The following is an 18,963-nucleotide window of genomic DNA, read 5'->3' as shown; positions in this document are numbered from 1 at the left end:
AGCCTCAGCTCTAAATGGACCATCACGAGTCTGAACACGCCGCTTCCGGTCTGCTCAGTCGGAAGCAAACGGATCCAGAGATTTAGGTTGAACAAGAAAAGCCGAAACAGAACCCGTGAAGCGGACATTTGACGTGTCCCGTTCTGCTGTGTTTATTTTAAGGTCAAGATGACCGCCGTAAGCCATCAGCGATGGGGAGAGGTGCCCGGCCGGGGCGGCGTGGACCTGTGGGTCCTGCAGTCCCCCCAGGTGCGGGTGGAGGTTCTCACCCTGGGCGCCATCATCAGGTCCGTGTCCTGCGGCGGGAAGGACGGTCAGAGGGCAGATGTGGTTCAGGGCTTCGATGACCTACGAGGTAGGAAGAGAAAGTCCTCTCCTGTGCTTGAGCATATTCCACGCACCGACTTCAATAAAACATTCAACGATGTCGTCAGGTTATCTGTCTGACACGCGGTATCAGGGCGCCACGGTCGGGCGCGTGGCCAACAGGATCGCGAAGGGTCGCTTCGTCGTGGAGGGAAAAGAGTACAAACTGGATGTCAACAACGGGCCTAATGCCCTGCATGGAGGCGTGCGGGGCTTCAATAAGGTGAGGCTGAGTAAGTACGTGTTAGTTAAATACTGCTTTTCCTTTTGTACATGTCTAAAACATGTTGCACTGTTGATTCCAGAAAAATATAGAATGGAAGAGAAAGGAAACTAATATGGGAAACTAAAATAGTAAAACACAAAAGAAACACATCCCAGTCCTCGGTAAAAATAGAAGACGCACCCAAATATAACAGTACATTTAATTTACATTTATCTTCTTGTTCCTTGAGTAAAAATCAGTAAAGAAATGTCACATTTCATACTAAATACGCACGTTTTACCAAAAATAAATGAAAGTATCTACTTGACACAAGCAGTTTTCTGTGTGTACTCTTTTTGGGTATGTAGGTTTACACAGGCGTTATCGTTCGAGCATCAGACCAGGACTTTGTGGTTCTTGGTTCCGGGTGTAGTACCGACCTTTGCCGCTAGAGGTCCCAGTTTCCTTACCTGCACCCATCCACGTTAGGGCGTCGTGACGTCGCTCCTGTAAAAACAGATCAACATTAAATCAACAAAAACTCTGCAGTGCAAAATATTAAACGATTGCAGCAAATTATTATTATTATTATTTATCAATATGTTTCGCAAGTTAATGAGCTTTCCCCGACACCTGCTGCATTAAAATGTTTATTTTTATTTAGCCACTTATGTGTAAGCCATGTAGGTCAGACGTATGTTAACGCATGCCTATATATTTTTTTATTCTGAGGAACATAATGCATTCAAAGGAACCTGTTTTTTTAATTTTAAAGCTCTACAAGTGCACGCGTTTGTCTCTTCAGGCCATCTGGTTTGCTCGAGCAGCTGAAGGAGGCGTAGATCTGAGTCTCACAAGTCCAGGTGGAGACCAGGGTTATCCCGGGGAGGTTCGTGCCTCTGTCTCCTACACACTACAGGTAAACGCAAAAACAAAACAAGAAAAAAAACACTGAATCTGTGGAGAAAATAAACAGCTTCATTCTTATAAAGTAGTTTTACCCATCAAGTGAGAAGTTAAAAGACGTTGGACGTTAGAAATAAGAGGGGGGGGGGGTAGATATAACGAAAGCTTCCTTTGTTTCCAAATGAGCTATTTATCTGTGCGATGTCAGTCCAGTAAGAATAACATTATGTGTCCAGGGGGAAACACTCACTGCTGAGTACCGGGCCCGGTCTGACAGAACCACCCCCATCAACCTCGCCAACCACGCCTACTTCAACCTGGCCGGACAGGTAAGTCACAGGAAGAAATAAAGCAGGACACACACACACTGAGGTGGGATGGTTCAACATCCGCAAGTTATTACCTGAGAAATGAAACCGTTTGTCAAAATTTCTTTTTGTGTGTGTGTAGGACGCAGTGGACATCTATGACCATCAGGTGTCTATTAATGCCCAGTCCTACCTGCCTGTGGACGACACATCCATTCCTACAGGTAACACATTTTTATCAGATCTGTCAAAGTGAGGCCTTAAACGACTGAAGATGCCGGGGAACTCGAGTTCTTACGGAGCTGGAAACGCCGGATTGTTTTTTTTTTTTATTTATATGGAGCTGCTAAAACGTGTTTTATTCATTTTACATCACAAATCACGTCATCCTTCAGAAATCAATATAAACCTTTGCCATGCAGGAAAAATAATGTCTGGAAAACAGCAGGCGGCGCTGTAAGCTGCTTCAAACTTCAAGGCGGTAAATTAAATAACAAGGTCATCTTTTTTAATATATTTTTGTAGGCGTGAGAAAAGCAACACATTTTAAAACCCTGCATTTCCCGTGAACGGTTCTTCTGACCGTTTCCTCGCGTGACTTTTCTTCCTTTCTCTTTCTCCAGAGAGAGAAACTTCCATTTGGTGTCACCAATCAATGACTTAATTATCTGCAGGAGAGATCAGAGGAGTGGAAGGAACGCCCTTTGACCTTAGAACACCCGTTCTGATTGGCCCTCGGCTTAACGAAGTCCCAGGTCTGGGCTTTGACCACAACTTCTGCCTGTCTTCACCTGGAGACACCTGGAAGGAGAGGCACACTGCCAGGTGCGCGCACGCACACACGCACGCACACACACACACACACACGCACACACAGCATTGTTAAAATATTCTGGCAGGAAAACGTCTTTCTTCCTCTCAGGGTGTGTCATCAAGCCAGTGGGCGTGTCCTGGCAATCTCTACCAGCCAACCAGGGGTCCAGTTTTACACGGCCAACTTCCTGGATGGCTCCATGACAGGAAAGGGCGGAGTTAAATACAGGAAGCACAGCTCCTTCTGTCTGGAGACACAAAATTGGCCTGATGCCGTCAACCAGGTATAATAATGATGATGATGATGATGAATAAAATAATACAGCGTTGTTGCGTGGATACCAACTGTTGAGGAGAGTCACTAATTATTTAATAATGTTTTTATTTGTGTCCTGTGTTTTTGTTTTCAGCCTTCCTTCCCTGACTGTCTCCTCCGTCCCGGTGAAGAATACCGACACGTGACTCGGTTCACCTTCACCACCGTCTGATCCGATTTCAGCCGACAGGAAGAAAGAAAAGCTGATCAGTAGATCTCTGAAGTGATTTAAATCGATTTCCCGTTCGTCTCCACGTTCCCTGAGGCCACTACTGCCTTCCCTTACTGCCCTCGTATATACCGGTACCCCAGGGAAGCCAACAGAGCAAACCGCCTGGGCGCTAAATCAGTCAAATCTGCGTGGCTCCAATCAGGGAATGCGGCGGATTCACACGAAGGGAGAGACGGGATTTAGGGACGAGCAGAAAAAAGTGATTTCACATGCCGTGCTAGAAGTAAACGGCGTTAACAGATATTAAATCAAGAGTGGACAGACGGTCGCTTATGTCACTTCCACATTACAGCGACCGCATCTTTTGAGCGGTCGTACCCCCTCCAACCCCAAACCCAGATATTTCATATCGCGGCGCCAAACAGAATGGCGCCGAGTTTTCGTTCTCTAAATTCAGCCAGTGTGAGAGTTGCATCTTGCATCAATATCCACCAGCTGTGGGGGGGGGGGGGGGGCAAGTCGGCGTCCTTTGTGAGCCAAACGACTTATTTCTGCACACATTCCAGTTCGGTTGGGCGTTCCTTGAGGCCGCAGGGTATGGATCATATCCCGACCGGCCAGCGATGGGATTGTGTACATTTCTCTCTCGCTGTTAAAACAAAGGGAAAAATCGGTTCCTAATGCTTAGCATTTAGCACACGCTTATAGAATATTACCTGCAGAAGGCCTTTCGATGAATAAACAGTTCACCTGAGCAAAGAAATCTTTTATTGACGATTGGTCCGTCGGGAGTCTGAACATTCCATGGATTTCCACTCAACAACGCTTGGGAATGAGAGAGATGGAATATTTTCTCTGAGGGGGAGGCCGTTCATTTCAAAACACGAGCTTTGCATGGAGCCAATCGGGGACGGGAACAAGTGATTGACGGGTCTTCTCTTGTTGATGTGTGTTTTCACGGTTAAAGGGTGTAATGGAATCACAATGGACCCGGAATGTGTCTTTCCGGAGAAGGAGCCCCCTGGAGGGAATGCCTCCTCTCGGTGGAGGGCTGCGGTTTCGGAACGCTCTTGTTCTGATCTGATTTATTATTCTGAGACAATTTATTCTTACATGAAGGAAGAAAGTAATAAAGAGCTTACTCACTCAAGCTGGTAATTATTGCCATTCTATGTTCTGCTATATTGATTGATTCAAGTCAGTTTGTGCCAACATGGAGTGGCAAGACATTCACGTGATGCAACTTTGCATTGTGGGAGCGATCCTTTCCAAGAGGCATGCACTATTTCTGGAACATTAGGTGAGGAGGCAGGCTTGGGTGAGAGGACATCACGCTGCTCTGCTGAGAGAGACTGGATGCGTTGCCATGGCAATCTCATATCCATCACTCAGAGGTTTAGGATAGGCGGGAAATGCAATGCTGACGTGCCGCAGAGAGAAAAAATGGGAAAACTGCATCAAACGCGGGATGTGATCATTTTTTACTGCTGCTCAAACACGGAAAAGAGAGGGTGAGGAATGGAGAGAGAGAGAAGAGACGGATGAGTGGCTGGGTGGGAGGGAGCACCCGACTTTTAGCTCAGCTGGAGCAGAGGAAGCGTTGATCTGTGCAGGAATGAACACAAACGACACAATTCTGTTGTCCGTTACATTAAAAAAGTATCGAGATTGATATCGTTCTTTCAATAATAGATAAAGATGCATAGACAATGCATGTGATTGGATATCAATGCCTTTAAGGGACGCCGAGGATGACAGAGGAACGAAATATACTGTATTTGATTATTATGATGGGTTCTTAGTTAAGCAGAAAATCCAACATGTGCCGTGTATGTATAAAAAAAGAAAGAAGACGCCACCTCATCGCTGTCCAGAGACGGCGGTGAAATGTAACATCTGCTCCACAGAGCAGCGTCCCCGAACTTCAGGGCCCCCCCCCCCAAAAGAAAGGCCTCAAGCCTCCACAGAGTTTTAACGAAGCCTGATGTGTAAATGTGTCTCTTATGAGGGACGACAGTCCATCATTTTGAGACCGCAGTCAAAGGTCGAGGAAGACCAGATGAGGCCTGAATTCTCATCAGCTGGCCTGTTCTCTGTCATCGGCGGCTCCACTCCCCATCCATCGTTTATTTGTTTGAGTGTTTCTATCTGGGTGTGTGAGTCACACCCTTTGGAAAGTAATAAGTGAAAGAAACAGTCTCCTCTTTCAGCAGCCGTCCGGTCCAACAGGCTGAGCTGCCTGAAAGCTGATCTGAATCGCGGCGTGAAAACAGGAAACGACTGCCGTGTTGCATGATTCCGTTTGGCAACAGGACGCCGGCCACACGCCGAGACGCAGAGATACGCGTGCAAGTAGAAACACGCAGCGCGGCGGCGGCTCGTCAGGCCGGTTTGATCCTGATATCGTGTCATTTGAAGTTTGTAGGATTTTGGAACAAATTTGATTTTTAAAGACCCAAGAGTGTTTTGTTTTATCTTTTATTAAAGGGAAAATGAAATGAAAACAATAAACAATGGAATCTAGTAAGAAACTAATTTATCTTTATCTGCACAGATTTACAGGATGCTATTGATAATCAATGCCCTTCTTAACCCTTTAAAGCCCCATGAAGTAACACACAAAATAAGGTTTTAATGGAACCTTCTGACAAATTTGTCCAAAAAAAACCCTGTTTTTATACAAGTGTTCTAATTCATATAACATTTTTGCAAAATCTGGAATTTTTTTCATGGACAGTGCAGATGCATGTGTCGGCTTGTATCTATCAGCTTTTTCTGGAAAAATCAAAATCCTGAAAGGCCATGTGTATCAAATATGATACGTTGGGCAATAAAGGGTTAAAAACGTCCGCCTGCATTCATATTTATACCTAACCCTCAGAGAACACACCCAGAACCTGGATCCGTTCAAACCAGAACAGCCACAATTTTCCACCTGGTCCGAGCACCTCTGGTAAAACCTCCAGCGTGAAAGAACCCGAGCGACACCTTTATCTGGATCAAGTCCAGATGCTTCGGATCCACGCGGTTGGTTCTGTCTCGCCTCACGGGCCGAACCTCCTACCGGGTCTCATCAAAATCCAGCAGACAATCAAACAACGTTAACATCAAACATTAGTCACGACTCTTCTTATTGCCCCCCCCCCCCCCCCCCCACGTGGTCATTACTCAGCTACAGGCCCATTCTGCCCGACGACAAGCCACTGTAACTATGGCAAAGAATAATAATAAAAAAAAACCTCAAGAATTCACATCTTTCCTTATAGGAAGAGGACAAGAGGACAAGCTGCACCTGAAGCAGAGTCGCAGGTGGGGCGACGCTGAACTCCGGGAAGTAGAATCAGAATCAGATTCCAGACACAGATCTCATTTCTTTCATCATAAAAAAAACAACCTGGAACTTTTAAATCCTCTGCATTCGGCTTTGTTCCTGCTGGATCTGGCATTTTTTTGACCTGCACTAGAACTAAAAGTCAGGATGTATCAGAAGCTGAATGTTGATGCCGCCGTCCAGGCCGTGTTCTCTGTGCTGGTGAACACCATGTTCCAGATCAAACGACACTTCACCATGTTCCAGATCAAACAACACTTCCTACTCATCCCTTCTGAAGACGATCTAATTATATCTGCTCTAATTATCTGATGCTCCTCTTAGCAGCGGGGCATCGCTGGAGTGTTCTTTTTTATTCGGGATGTCTTTAACTATACGACCGCTCTCCTGTTCGTAGTGCAATATTCCTGTCTGATGTCCTTAATATATTCTTCACTATCAATATTATTTTTAGGAAACAAAAGATTGAATTAATGACCCCTCTTAAATGCACCCCATACCATTATTGACCCCCCAATAATAATAATTTAAAAAAAATAGTTTTTTTATTTTATTTATTTTTTTATTCTGGGATTGTTCAGGGGGCCGGGCCAAATGTGGAGGCGGGCCGTATCCGGCTTGCGGGCCGTAGTTTGGGATAGAAGGACGTGTCTCCTTCTGGGGGGGACTTGGACATTGAATATTTAATGAGGCTTGACCTCTGTAGCTGTACATGTGTCTGAAACGACGCGTCCCCCTCGTGATGCAGCACATCTCCAGGTCTGTCTCTGTCTCTGTCTCCCTGGACCAGACCTCCATTCTCCTCCGCGGAGCGTGGAAAGCTGTCAGCGGACACCGACCAATCACGCGCCGAGTCTCCGAGGCGCAGGGAACGCTTTAGCCAATGATAGACCAGCAGGGGGGCGGGACTTTATCCCGAGTCCCGACCGCTCACACCTCCACACAGGAAAATCAGTGGTGTCCGTCAGGACGCGGAGACAGACAGGGGGACGCAGAGGCGGAGGAGACACCACGGGGACAACGGGAGACATGGACGGCTCGCTGTGACCGCCCGGAACCAGAGCCGCGCTCCAACAGGTCCACCAAGACGGTAGCCATGTCCACGGGAGACGGAACCGGACAGGAAGGGGAGTACGGAAGGGCGGCGAAGCGGCTGAAAACGGAGGAGAGGGCGACGGAGGCGGAGGAGAGGGAGGAAGGAGAGGAGGAGCTGGAGGAGGGCGAGGACTCGGACACCGGCTCGCTGCCAGGCAACGGGGAGTCCGCGGCGGCGGACAACCGGGCCCGGTGGAGCGCCAGCCAGCGCGGAGGCGGAGGCGGAGGAGGCGGAGGACGGAAGGTGAGGAGGCGGAGAAATATTATCTAACGTTTCTCTGCGGTAGAGCATCGCAGTCGAGCGCGCGCGCGCGCGCGCCGGCCTCTGACGTCACGGGTTACCTGCTGTCAGCGTGGCGCGACGCAAACAGGATGTCTGCAGGACAAACAGCACAAAGAGAAATCCGCCGCGGGGGGGGGGGGGGGGTTAAAAAGTTCTCAGAAGGAATTATTTCAACTTGAATTCAGACCTGAATCCAAAATTCACTCGACTCGACCCCTGAAGCGCTTCCTTTCAGCCTCTGTAGTTAAACACGGCTGACAGTCAGGCTAACGGCTAACAGCTCGGCGATGCTGCAGCCTTCCACCGAGGTGATGATGAGGAGCGTCGACGAAGAGTTCCACAGCGAAACCAGAACTTAAAGTTTCTGTTCCAGAAATCTGCAGCAGCGGTTTTTAGCCGAGGTGTAAAAACAGAACACAGTTTCTGCAGCGCTGCAACAGTTCCTCTGTCAGCGCAGACGAAGTGGAGGAGAGGAAGATGCTGAGGTTCTCCTTGGGAGGGACCGGGTTGGACGGGATTAGAAATGAGACAATAAGAGGGACAGTGAAGGTTAGACGTTTTGGAGACAAGGTCAGAGAGGACAGACTTTGATGGTTGTGGCGACCCCTAAGGGGACAAGCCGAAAGTACAGTCTCACATTCTGGAGAGATGCAATTTGATATTTTGAAAAATATTAGGTGTTATATTTACTTATTTATTTGATATTTCAGTTTTGAAAGTGCCATTGAAAGTTACCAGGGACAACGTAAATGTATTTGTTGTTGCCCCCCCACACACACACACTTATTTCTTCTTGTTTTGGGCCGTCAGCATCAATCACACCCGGTGTCCCATATCAAAATGTCCATTTAAATACGTTTTGGAAGTGAAGATCGCTCACCAGTGGAGCTGCCTGCCTATAAATAGACTAAAGGGAGAGGTGGAGGAACGACGCAGAAAGGGCTCTGCGCTCGTCTCTGATTGGTCGGCCCGGTGACGCCTGAAACAGAGATGAACGGAGAAACAACTGCAAGAAAACCCAGAAGAGCATTTGCATCCAAGCAGGAATGTTCTTACAGTAACACCAGGAAAACCTCCTTCTATTGTCATTAGAAAGAAATACTTCCATCTCCGATCAAAGTGTTTTTATTCGCTACCTCGATGGAGAGTAGATCATTGTTCTTAACTCCATTTCCCACGTCTGCATGCGAAGCTACGCGTCGACACGATGCCGGGCGTAACCGCTTGACCGTGTGCGTTGCAGGATAACGGCGAGGACTCCCATCGCATCTCGCCCAGCCCCGTCGTTCACGTCCGGGGGCTGTGCGAGGCCGTGGTGGAGGCGGACCTGATCGACGCCCTGGAGAAGTTTGGACCAATATGGTGAGACGGCAATCTGTGTGCGCGACGTGCGTGCAGCAGAAACTTCAACGTCAAGCGTTTGAACATAAATAAATATTCATGGAGACACATTAAGCACCAAAAAAAAAAAAAAAAGAAGAAGCTTCAGCGTAAAGATGTTTGCCGGGGCTGAATAATTGAAGAAAACATTTTGTGATGCTGCAGTTTCCACTCGAAACGACTCCTTCTCCATTATTCACACCCCCCGCACGGTGTAGTATTCAGTCAGCTACAAGGAAACGCGCACACACACACACACACACACACACGCACACGTACGTGGGTCTGAACGTACCGCACTGATTCGGCAGGTTTCCGTCCGGTTCTATTCGTGCTCGGGTGGCGGCGGTTCTAACGGCGAGCCCGTGCGTTTGACGTCTTGTCTGTTCCCAGCTACGTGATGATGATGCCGTTCAAGCGTCAGGCCCTCGTGGAGTTCTCCGCAGCGGAGAGCGCCGACCGCTGCGTGTCCTGTGGCGCCAAGGAGCCGGTTTACATCGCAGGTTCGAGCCCCGGACGGTCCAACCCAACATAAGGTCTATTATTAGAACCGCTAACGGGATGCGGATCCAGACGCCAGCTTCCGGAGCGTTCCCGAGGAATCTTAGCCCTTTCCTGGAGGGTCAAAGAATGTTCCCGGGAAAGCGTTCTGCAACACACCTTTTGCAAATCCCTCCAGATATTTCCGATCCAATGGGATTCACTCAGGCGGCTCATCTGGAAGAATCCAGGACTTCATCTGGAACCGATCTTTGGCAGACCTTTTTGTCATTTCTTTGGGCATTTATAGCCTTTATTGTGTGACTGGGAAAACTTTCAAAGAGGGGTCGAATCCAGAGAATAACGTCCCGTCCGAGGGATCAATGAAGTATGGAATTATTTTTGAGACATAAAGTTGAGCCTCAGCAAAAAAAACAACAACTTTGGGAGTCTGCTGCTAAATCTATGAATGTTGGCTTCGTGTTTTAGCGACATCTGATTTTCTTATCATATTCTGGCGGCTGCATCATCTCAGACCGTAGTCAGTGAAGGCAGCGCTCTGTGTTCAATGTTCAAAATGAAAGCTTTGCATTGATCTGTAGCCGATAAACAGTGCGTTTCTGTAAACCCAACATAGAATGGGGCTTAGATGGTGCTGCTTCTAACTGTCGTCGTCGTCACAACGTTCTCCAACAGGCCAGCAGGCGTACTTCAATTATTCCACATCAAAGAGAATCACCAGGCCGACCAATGCTGACAACCCCAACAGCGGCAACAAGGTCCTCCTGCTGTCCATCCAGAATCCCCTCTACCCGATAACTACGGTAATCACGACTTCCTATCTGGGAGTTCCTCTTTGCCGGTGACTTTTGCATCACTTTCTTCTGTCATACAAATCAAAAAACACATTTCCTACTTGGATACCCAGTGTTTCTAAATCAGGGGAGACCTTCTTGGAGGGACCGGTTTATACTTCTGCTGGCTTCTGTACCTTTCAGGAAGTCTGGAGTGTTAAATAGGAAAAATAGGATTTAAAATGTATGACTCATCAGTCTGTAATTATTTATCTCTTACCTTTGAGTACCTCTACTCGTATAATTGACCTGATAGCATGCTGAGTGTTGAATTTCATTCTTTCTTGTTCTGTTTTGGCCCAGGATGTTCTGTACACAGTGTGTAACCCCATTGGCAGCGTCCTGAGGATCGTCATCTTTAAACGAAATGGAATCCAGGCCATGGTGGAGTATCCTTACAGAGCGTATCAACACGTGTCGTTCCATGCGGCGTTTATCGGTGTCCTTTCCTTGACCTCAATCCTAAAGGTTCGAATCCATTCAGTGTGCACAGAAGGCCAAAGCCGCTCTGAACGGAGCCGACATCTACGCTGGTTGCTGCACACTCAAGATAGAATATGCAAGGGTAAGACGGCCAATACACATGGATAGTAGCCACAAGCCGGGCGTATTCCTGCTGCGCTCATATTAGCATTGATAACAACAAGATATGACAGTAAATGAGTCACAGGCAGAAAAGAATGGGGCCCAGCATTGAACCTTGGGGGACCCCACTTAATAAGTAAGGATGAAAATGTAAAATATTTCAGATTTAAAATCCTCCTAATGAACTATTTGATCTGTGTGTCAATAGCCAACACGTCTGAACGTGATTAAGAATGATAATGAGAGCTGGGACTACACTAAACCATACCTGGTCAGACGAGGTAAGACATGCACTCTCTCTCTCTCTCTCTCTTTCTGTGTCTGTCTTTCTCTTTATACTTCCTTACATCAGTAGATGAAAACGATCTTAGTTCTCACCATCATTTTTGCGAGTCTCCGCCTTGGACCGCGGATAAAGAGCGTAGTCATTCACAGTTTGGACCGTAAAAACCTCCAATCACACCAAGACTCCGCCTCTCCATCTCCGGCATAAGCACGCTCACAGCAGCCAATCACCGGCCTCTTACAAGCCTTCACCTCCGCTTGAGGAGCGCGAGAGAGAAACATTGAGGGAGAGAGAACTGAGAAAAAGGAGTGGACGTCAGGCTGACCATGCACAGCAGCTTTCTTCCATCTTCACCTCCTGCAACTCAGCAAAGAGAGAGAGAGAGAGAGAGAGGGAGAAAGGGGTGGATCTCACTCCTGCTGACCGCCATGCAGCTGCTGCTTCAACATGCCCAGGAGGCCCCACCTCTGTCTGCAGGACTCCAGTAGCACCTCCTCCTTCCATCTAGCTACTTCCTGTGTCTTTGATATCCTCCTCCACCCAGAGAAGCAGCCTCGCATGCCCCCCCCCGGCGTCCGGTCCACACAGCGCTTGGAGCTTTTCCGGGTCGTGCCAGACGGCCACACCAGATTTGTGTTCACTGAAAAAAAAAAAAAAATCCAATTGGAAGTGTTTAGTGGTTAGAAGCTCGACGCTGTGGACCAGACGCAACATGCGAGGCTGCAGAATAAAACTCTCTGTCCATCGGAATTAGGGCTGTCACGATACAGAACTCTCGCTCGTGATGTGCAAAACGCGATCAAACAAAACTTCTACACGGCAAATATTAACGACAAGAATAGCCACCATTGAAATCGTAAAGGAAAAGGGGCCCCGGTCACGGTTAAATGGAATAACTCTTGCCTGGACTTGAGTCCATGAAAGACGGACATTGTTTGTAGGTACATGACTGTAGTATAATTCTGTGTAACAGCCGGAGCATTGATGCAACTAACGAATATCACGCCCATCCAATCGTCCCTGTCCTTGAAATATTTCCGATTGAGTGAAACAACATGAAGTTAAAGGGCCTAGCAGCCCCCCCCCCCCCCCCCTTTAACTCAATCAGCCCCGACCCGCAGGCCCGTAACCAGAACAGCCTTCACTTCCGTCCACGCACACACACACTCATGTAAACCGAGTAGCGTTAACGCTAACGGACTGACGTCTGTGCACCGGCACGAACCCTCTGATGGTGACAGCCCTAACCTGAATCCCCTGTTTACACCGACTGTACCTTCGGACACCTGCATGGACATGAATATTGATATGTATTGATGTATTTTTGACCTGAAGGTTCAAGATGCTCTTTGTCATATAAGCGACGCGCAGCCGAGGAGTCTTTATGAAACGTCTTCGACTGTGTGATGAGATTGATGTCGGGGTCAGTTCGTGATTTAATTCAATCAATTCTGGAATTCCTGTTCGTGACATCAGAGTGTTTCACCCCGGCGATGGCGAGCCCATCCCAGGATGGCTTCGTTCACGTGTCCGGCTGTAGATGGTCCCGTGTTTAGCATAAACATAAACATAAAGGTTTCTCTTTCCGTCTGAAATGGTTGCTGTGGAAACGGTCCCTAACAACTCAAACTAAAAGCGATGGCCTTGCTGGTCCGGTGTCATCGACTCTGTGAGGTTCACTGATGCAGCTTTTCAGGATGGGTGATGAATTGATTGATAGCATCATGAACTGCCCCCCCCCCCCCGTTTTCTGTTTTCGCTGGAGGCACACTGAAAAGACCGACCGAGAGGAGTCCGATTGGACGACGGGCCGCACCTCGATGGCGCCGAGCTTTTCTGGTGCTTTTTGGGTCAGTAGGGGTGAAATTCTGGGCGTCCGTGTCACTCTTCTCTCTCTCACTCTCCTCTCCTTCCACCTCTGCCTCTCTCCTTTACTTCTCATCTTTCAACCGACTCCTCTCCCTCCATTTCTCTATATTGCCGTCCAACAATCTACACATCCGCTGTCCGGTTCACTCGGCTCCTCTTTCTCTTCAGTCTCACATTGTCTTGCCCGTAGCCTACATCCACACTGTGTGTGTGTGTGTGTGTGTGTGTGTGTGTGTGTGTGTTGAGGCAGTGCTCATGTTGCTTCAGATCAACTTGCACAAAGTCCCCGTCGGGGTCGAGGGTGGAGGAGAACACTCCTCCTCGCCTGTTGCAGTTGACGGGTCCCCTCTGCCTGTAGTTTCTGATTCTCGGCTGCTCTCTGTTGGATCTCTAGGCCGGACTCGGACTGCCGATTCAGGATTTGACCTTTGTCTCCCTCACAATCCTGCCATCTTTTTGTGATCATAAATTGACTGGCGTCGTTTCTGCATCTGGATCCTGTATCTTGCCCCCCCCCGTACTTCAGATCCAGCTGCACGACCCAATACGGTGCGATTTAGTACTCTAAAATGTTTGCAGGAAACACAAATGACAAAATGGTCCTAAACCCCCCGGCGGTAATGAGGTAGCCTCGCTCACTGCGAAGCCGCTCGCTGTCCCAGTTCCATATGACCCCCCAAAAAACGACGCGTCGGTCGTTGAGGGGGTTCCAGACGTTTTCAGGATAATTCCATCCATGCGTGACAGAATGAAAATCAGATTGTGTGTAATTTAATATTTCTGTTTTAGCTTGAGTTGGCAGTTTTTCAAATGAGTCTTCACAGTTTTAAAAGAACCGGACCGCCTCTGAACGTGGACTAAGAGCATTCAGTGTGTGTGTGTGTGTGTGTGTGTGTGTGTGTGTGTGTCGGGGTGGTGGGGGGGGCGGTCAGTGTCATTTCAATGTGCCTCAAATGTATAATATTGATTGTGTTTGTGTATCTGTACCACAGAATGATGTGTATCCTCAGGCCGAGTGATTAAACATGTTCTTGTTACTATGACGATGATGTAACGCAGGTTGATGTTCTGTCGTGCTGAGGGAGAAAAAAAGAAAGCTTGATGCCTCACAGGTACCGTCTCTCATCCCTCTGTATCATTCTACCGCTCTATCAATAAAACCACCTTGAAGCTGTTTAGCGTTTGTTTACTCACCTCCATTTTGACCTTAAAGTGCATTTGTGTCCTTTCATTTCCTTTTATTGTTGTTATTTATTTTATCAGGTCAAGTACATGAAAAAAAAAAAATCAACATGGCAAGGACATATTTGTAGTTTGGACAAGTACAGTGTTGGTTATCAGTCATGTCAAGAATATATATTTTTTTTACAAATGATGTTTGTTACGTTGGCCTGCAGCAGCCACACGTGGGACTGCTTTAGACCAGGATGTCCTGCTCGAGAGTTATTTTAGTCATTGTTAGGACATGAGAGTGGCAGGTGTTGGGGAGGACGTTGCAAAGGACAGGGTGAAGTGGGGAAGGTTAGGTTGCTGTGGCGACCCCTCACGGGACAAACCGGAAGTACAGCAGAAATGTCGTTTGACATTCAGCCAAAGTAATAAAGTTGGAGGAGAAAATATGTGGCTGAGGAATAGAACACGTTGCCAAGATGCAACCTTAAATGTTTATATCCCCCCCCCCCCCCAATAATGAAGTGAGGGGAGGGGGGGGGGGGGGGGGGTACACATTTCATTTCATAGCATAACCCAAAAACTGTTCTATATTCTTTCACAAAACATTCTGACCCAGTTCTGAAGCGGTGCCTTTTGTGAACATTTACCATTTCAATGGGTTTGGTTTCCATGGTTACAAGTTGAAGATACGGGTGGGCCCTTTCATTATTGAATGTATAATTATATATAGTTTTATCTGTCATGCTGTTTCTACTACGGCGCCACCTTGAGGTTGATATTGTTTTGCAACTTGGGTTCATATTTATATTTTTATTTTGTCCCATTTCTATCGACAACATTAGCTCTTTAATTCTAAAAAAAAAAGTGAATTGCCGATATCTGAGCACGTCGTTGACACTAAAGGGTCCAAATCCACAGGCAGACAAACCGGCTGGAACCCCCCCCCCCCTCCCCCCAGCTCAATCCTGTTAGGAAAAGGGAAAATATGAACAGTAAAAATATTGTCTTTGTTCTGGATTAAATGACTCTTCATGAAAAGAAAGAATCCCATTGTTCTTTAAGTTGCTGTGGTTCCAGCACACAATCTCATAACGTTGTTGTTGTTGTTGTTGTGTGTGTTTCAGACCGTGGAAAAGGCCGGCAGAGACAAGCTATTTTAGGAGAACACCCATCATCCTACAGTGATAACAGTTACGGTAAAACCAACGCGCACACACACACACACGTAACTGAATCTGTAGCTAGTTCATCTATAGTCCCCATACCTCTGAGGAGAAACTCGACACACACACACACACACTTTCAATCAGCATAGGTGCAGAGGGCCAGTCATGCGTAGCAGTAGGTATACCTTCACCTGAAACGGATCCCTGTCAATTACACTGTCTTTAATTTAAGATGTCTCACCACACACACACACACACTCACGCACACACACACACACACACAATGGGAAGTGAGAAGAGTCATTAAATACTACATGTGTGGTAGTGATACTTGGAAATCCAACACTGCACCTAATCCAATGCCTTGTTTTAATTATCAACAGCACATGTACACCCAGATTTAAAGCGTTGTGAGAATGAAGTCAGAGGAGGAGGAGGAGGAGGAGCCTGCAGATAGTTGCTTGTTGGTTACATTTGGTTAGATCTGTGTGCTGCTTCAAGGTGCGGCCGTCATTGAAGTCTGGTGAACGTGGAGTGTGACTCAGGGCTTAAAGGCTGCAGTAATGGAGGGGCTTCTAGTTTAACTCGTCTTCAATGAACCCGAACGACGTCTGATTGGCTCTGCCTCCTCAGGTCCGCCCTGCCCCCTGCTGCCTCTGCCAGGCAACAGCAGGTACAAACTCAACTCAGTGGACATTCCAGACATGGTGTCCTACCCTCTGCCCCAATCATCGTCCTCATACTCCGGCCACGCCCCCAGCTCTGTTGCCATGGTGAGCGGCCTCCATCCATCCAAGATGAACTGCACCCGCATCTTCAACCTCTTCTGCCTCTACGGAAACATAGAGAAGGTAGGTGTCTTTTATATTTTTAATAAAATGCGTGCTTCGCGGCATTCCTCTTAATTACCAGGAAAATGGGAAATCTTAAAAACGTCACAGAACCAAGCCAAAAACAAATACGAACCGCCATCTGACAGCGAGCACGTGTGGCTGCAGGTGAAGTTCATGAAGAGCGTTCCTGGGACGGCGCTGGTGGAAATGGGAGACGAGTACGCCGTGGACCGAGCCATCACACACCTGAACAGCATCAAGGTGTTTGGCAAGAGGCTGAACGTCTGGTGAGCGGCAGATCCACACGCACACACACACGCACACACAGGGCAATGACTGACCTGGATAAGCATGCTAGTAGCGTAGCATTGGATCTGACAGCTGTTGTGTCGTTGTGTCGTTGTGTGCAGCGTGTCTAAGCAGCACGCAGTGATCCCCAGCCAGGTCTTTGAGTTGGAGGACGGCAGCAGCAGCTACAAGGACTTTGCCATGACCAGGAACAACCGCTTCAGCAGCGCCGGGCAGGCGTCCAAAAACATCATCCAGCCCCCCTCTGCAGTGCTACACTACTACAACGTGCCCCCATGCGTATCCCAGGACCATCTGCTGAAGGTACGTCGGCGTCAGCGTCCAGTCTTTGATGGTGATGACGCAGGGCGGTGCAGATACCGGGTACATGCATTTATACACACACGTGTTTTGGCAGCTGTGCACGGAGCACGACGTGCCCGGCTTCGTCAAGTACAAGATGTTTGATGCCAAACGTAAGTTCTTCTTCTGATTTAATGACGTATTTAAAATCTGTGCACTGTTGTGGATCGCTTCCTCCTCCTCCTCTTCCTCCCTCTCATCCCTCCCTTTTAATCTCCTTCGTGTCTCCTTCTCTCTCAGCCTCCTCTAAAACCATCTCCGGCTTGTTAGAGTTCGACAGTAAGACAGACGCTATCGAGGTTCTTACTGTTCTCAACCACTACCAGATCAGGATCCCCAGTAAGTACTTAATGTCCACTCGATGCTGCTTGATGACATGTAGACATGGACATAAGATAGATTTATATTCAGTTATGTGTGTGTGTGTGTGTGTGCGTGTGTGTGGTTTCAGATGGGTCCAACCCATACACCCTGAAGCTGTGTTTCTCCACATCGTCTCATCTATAAACAACAACAGCTGCTGTTTGACCTCTGACTGCCCAATGACACGGGTGGAGGAAATATAAAGAGAGATACACGAACAGAGAGAGAGAGAGAGAGGGAGATGCTCCAGAGAGGTGATTTAAAAGCGTGAAGACTTAATCATCCTAACATCCAGTGACTGTAAAATGACAGTAACAATGACTTATTCTCATGGGGGACGTCTGGAGGACAGCGCTGGTGTGTGTGTCCCAGAAGTCTTCACTGCATGTTAAACTTGTAGACCAAAACAGACAGCGATTTTACACCTGGTATTAAAATGGGATCTGCATCCGAACAACTGGGGAAGGAAAAAGGTGTCCAGATTGTAGCCGTTTTAGATGAAATTACCCTCGAATTGAGCAAAGAGGCTGAAGTAGGCGTCTCTAGTGACAGATTTTACTTATTGTTTTGTGATGGAGAGAATATTCAACAGAATGTGGGCACTTTGCTATCTTCAATCATCGTAAAGCTTAGTGCTATTGACCCCGCCCCAAAGAAATAAAAATAAAGTAAAACTCCTGCTCTAAATTCTATGGTTACATTATTCAGATAGCAAGAAGCAGATATGAGTCGTGAATCTGATGTTATAGCATCCAAAGTCTCCTGTGTATGAAGAATATCTCGGGTTGGACCACGAGGGATTATTTTGGTGTGGAAATCACGGCACATTCGTAAAAATTAGATCTCGTCTAAGAATATTTAAATCAGGCTTAATGTGTTGCATTTCCCGACTTTATAAAGTTGACAGAGAAATAATTTTAAAAGTTTCTTCTAATTCAGCGTCAAAAATCCGTCAAACAGCTACGTGTAATTCTTTAAAAATTAGTCTGCAACTTATTTGGTGCAGCTCAAATCATTATTTCCTTTTTTCCACTGGATGAAAGAGATGAATTTTTTTTTAGTACCGGTTGTGAGCACAGAGACAAGATCAAATCATTTGCTGTCTGCTCAACATGTCCAGATAGAGATCTCATTTCAATACCAAGTGTAAGACGGGTGGACAGACGGGTTCCCACTCTGATCAATCTACTGTACAAAGTCCACTTCAGTGTTGGTTCACACAAACTCATCATTTGTGCATGTGTGATAGAAATACCTGGTATTATTTTAATGCTTTTAAACTGCTTTTCAGAATGTAAAATCAATGTCACGTGTTAGAAAATGTTGTGCTCCTTTTAAAGATTATTATTATTATAGATATTTACAGTGTCTATTTGCGCTGCCAATGGAAAACCACTGGAGTTGCATAATAATACAGGGCATTTTGATTTGTCGTATTAGACCGCATTTGAATTCTTTCCATGCAGTATTTTCATTGAGAATTAAATGTTTAGATGTATTGCGAATTTTGCATCAAATGTGTGAATAA

General features: G+C 47.0%; 2 protein-coding genes across 2 annotated transcripts; both read left to right on the top strand.

The window, feature by feature from the left end:
- Positions 1-168: 168 nt before the first annotated feature.
- On the top strand, positions 169-3,118 carry galm (galactose mutarotase). The gene is made up of 8 exons (XM_068741116.1): positions 169-355; positions 435-589; positions 1,377-1,490; positions 1,714-1,806; positions 1,928-2,009; positions 2,460-2,610; positions 2,708-2,882; positions 3,009-3,118. The coding sequence occupies exons 1-8, from the start codon at positions 169-171 to the stop codon at positions 3,084-3,086; spliced, it is 1,035 nt and encodes a 344-aa protein (XP_068597217.1). The 3' UTR covers positions 3,087-3,118.
- Positions 3,119-7,369: 4,251 nt separating this feature from the next.
- LOC137895621 (heterogeneous nuclear ribonucleoprotein L-like) lies at positions 7,370-17,579 on the top strand. Its single transcript, XM_068741110.1, has 14 exons — positions 7,370-7,756; positions 9,039-9,157; positions 9,569-9,678; positions 10,352-10,479; positions 10,813-10,898; positions 10,978-11,074; positions 11,303-11,375; positions 15,547-15,618; positions 16,222-16,439; positions 16,587-16,708; positions 16,832-17,033; positions 17,128-17,185; positions 17,313-17,411; positions 17,524-17,579. Exons 1-14 carry the CDS (start codon positions 7,514-7,516, stop codon positions 17,577-17,579), a joined length of 1,683 nt encoding a protein of 560 aa, XP_068597211.1. The 5' UTR covers positions 7,370-7,513.
- The last annotated feature ends 1,384 nt before the right edge of the window (positions 17,580-18,963 follow it).

Source organism: Brachionichthys hirsutus, chromosome 7, assembly GCF_040956055.1.
Source record: "Brachionichthys hirsutus isolate HB-005 chromosome 7, CSIRO-AGI_Bhir_v1, whole genome shotgun sequence".
Taxonomy (NCBI): domain Eukaryota; kingdom Metazoa; phylum Chordata; class Actinopteri; order Lophiiformes; family Brachionichthyidae; genus Brachionichthys; species Brachionichthys hirsutus.
Note: the sequence above shows the minus strand (reverse complement) of the source record. Positions and strands in the feature narration are given on the sequence as shown.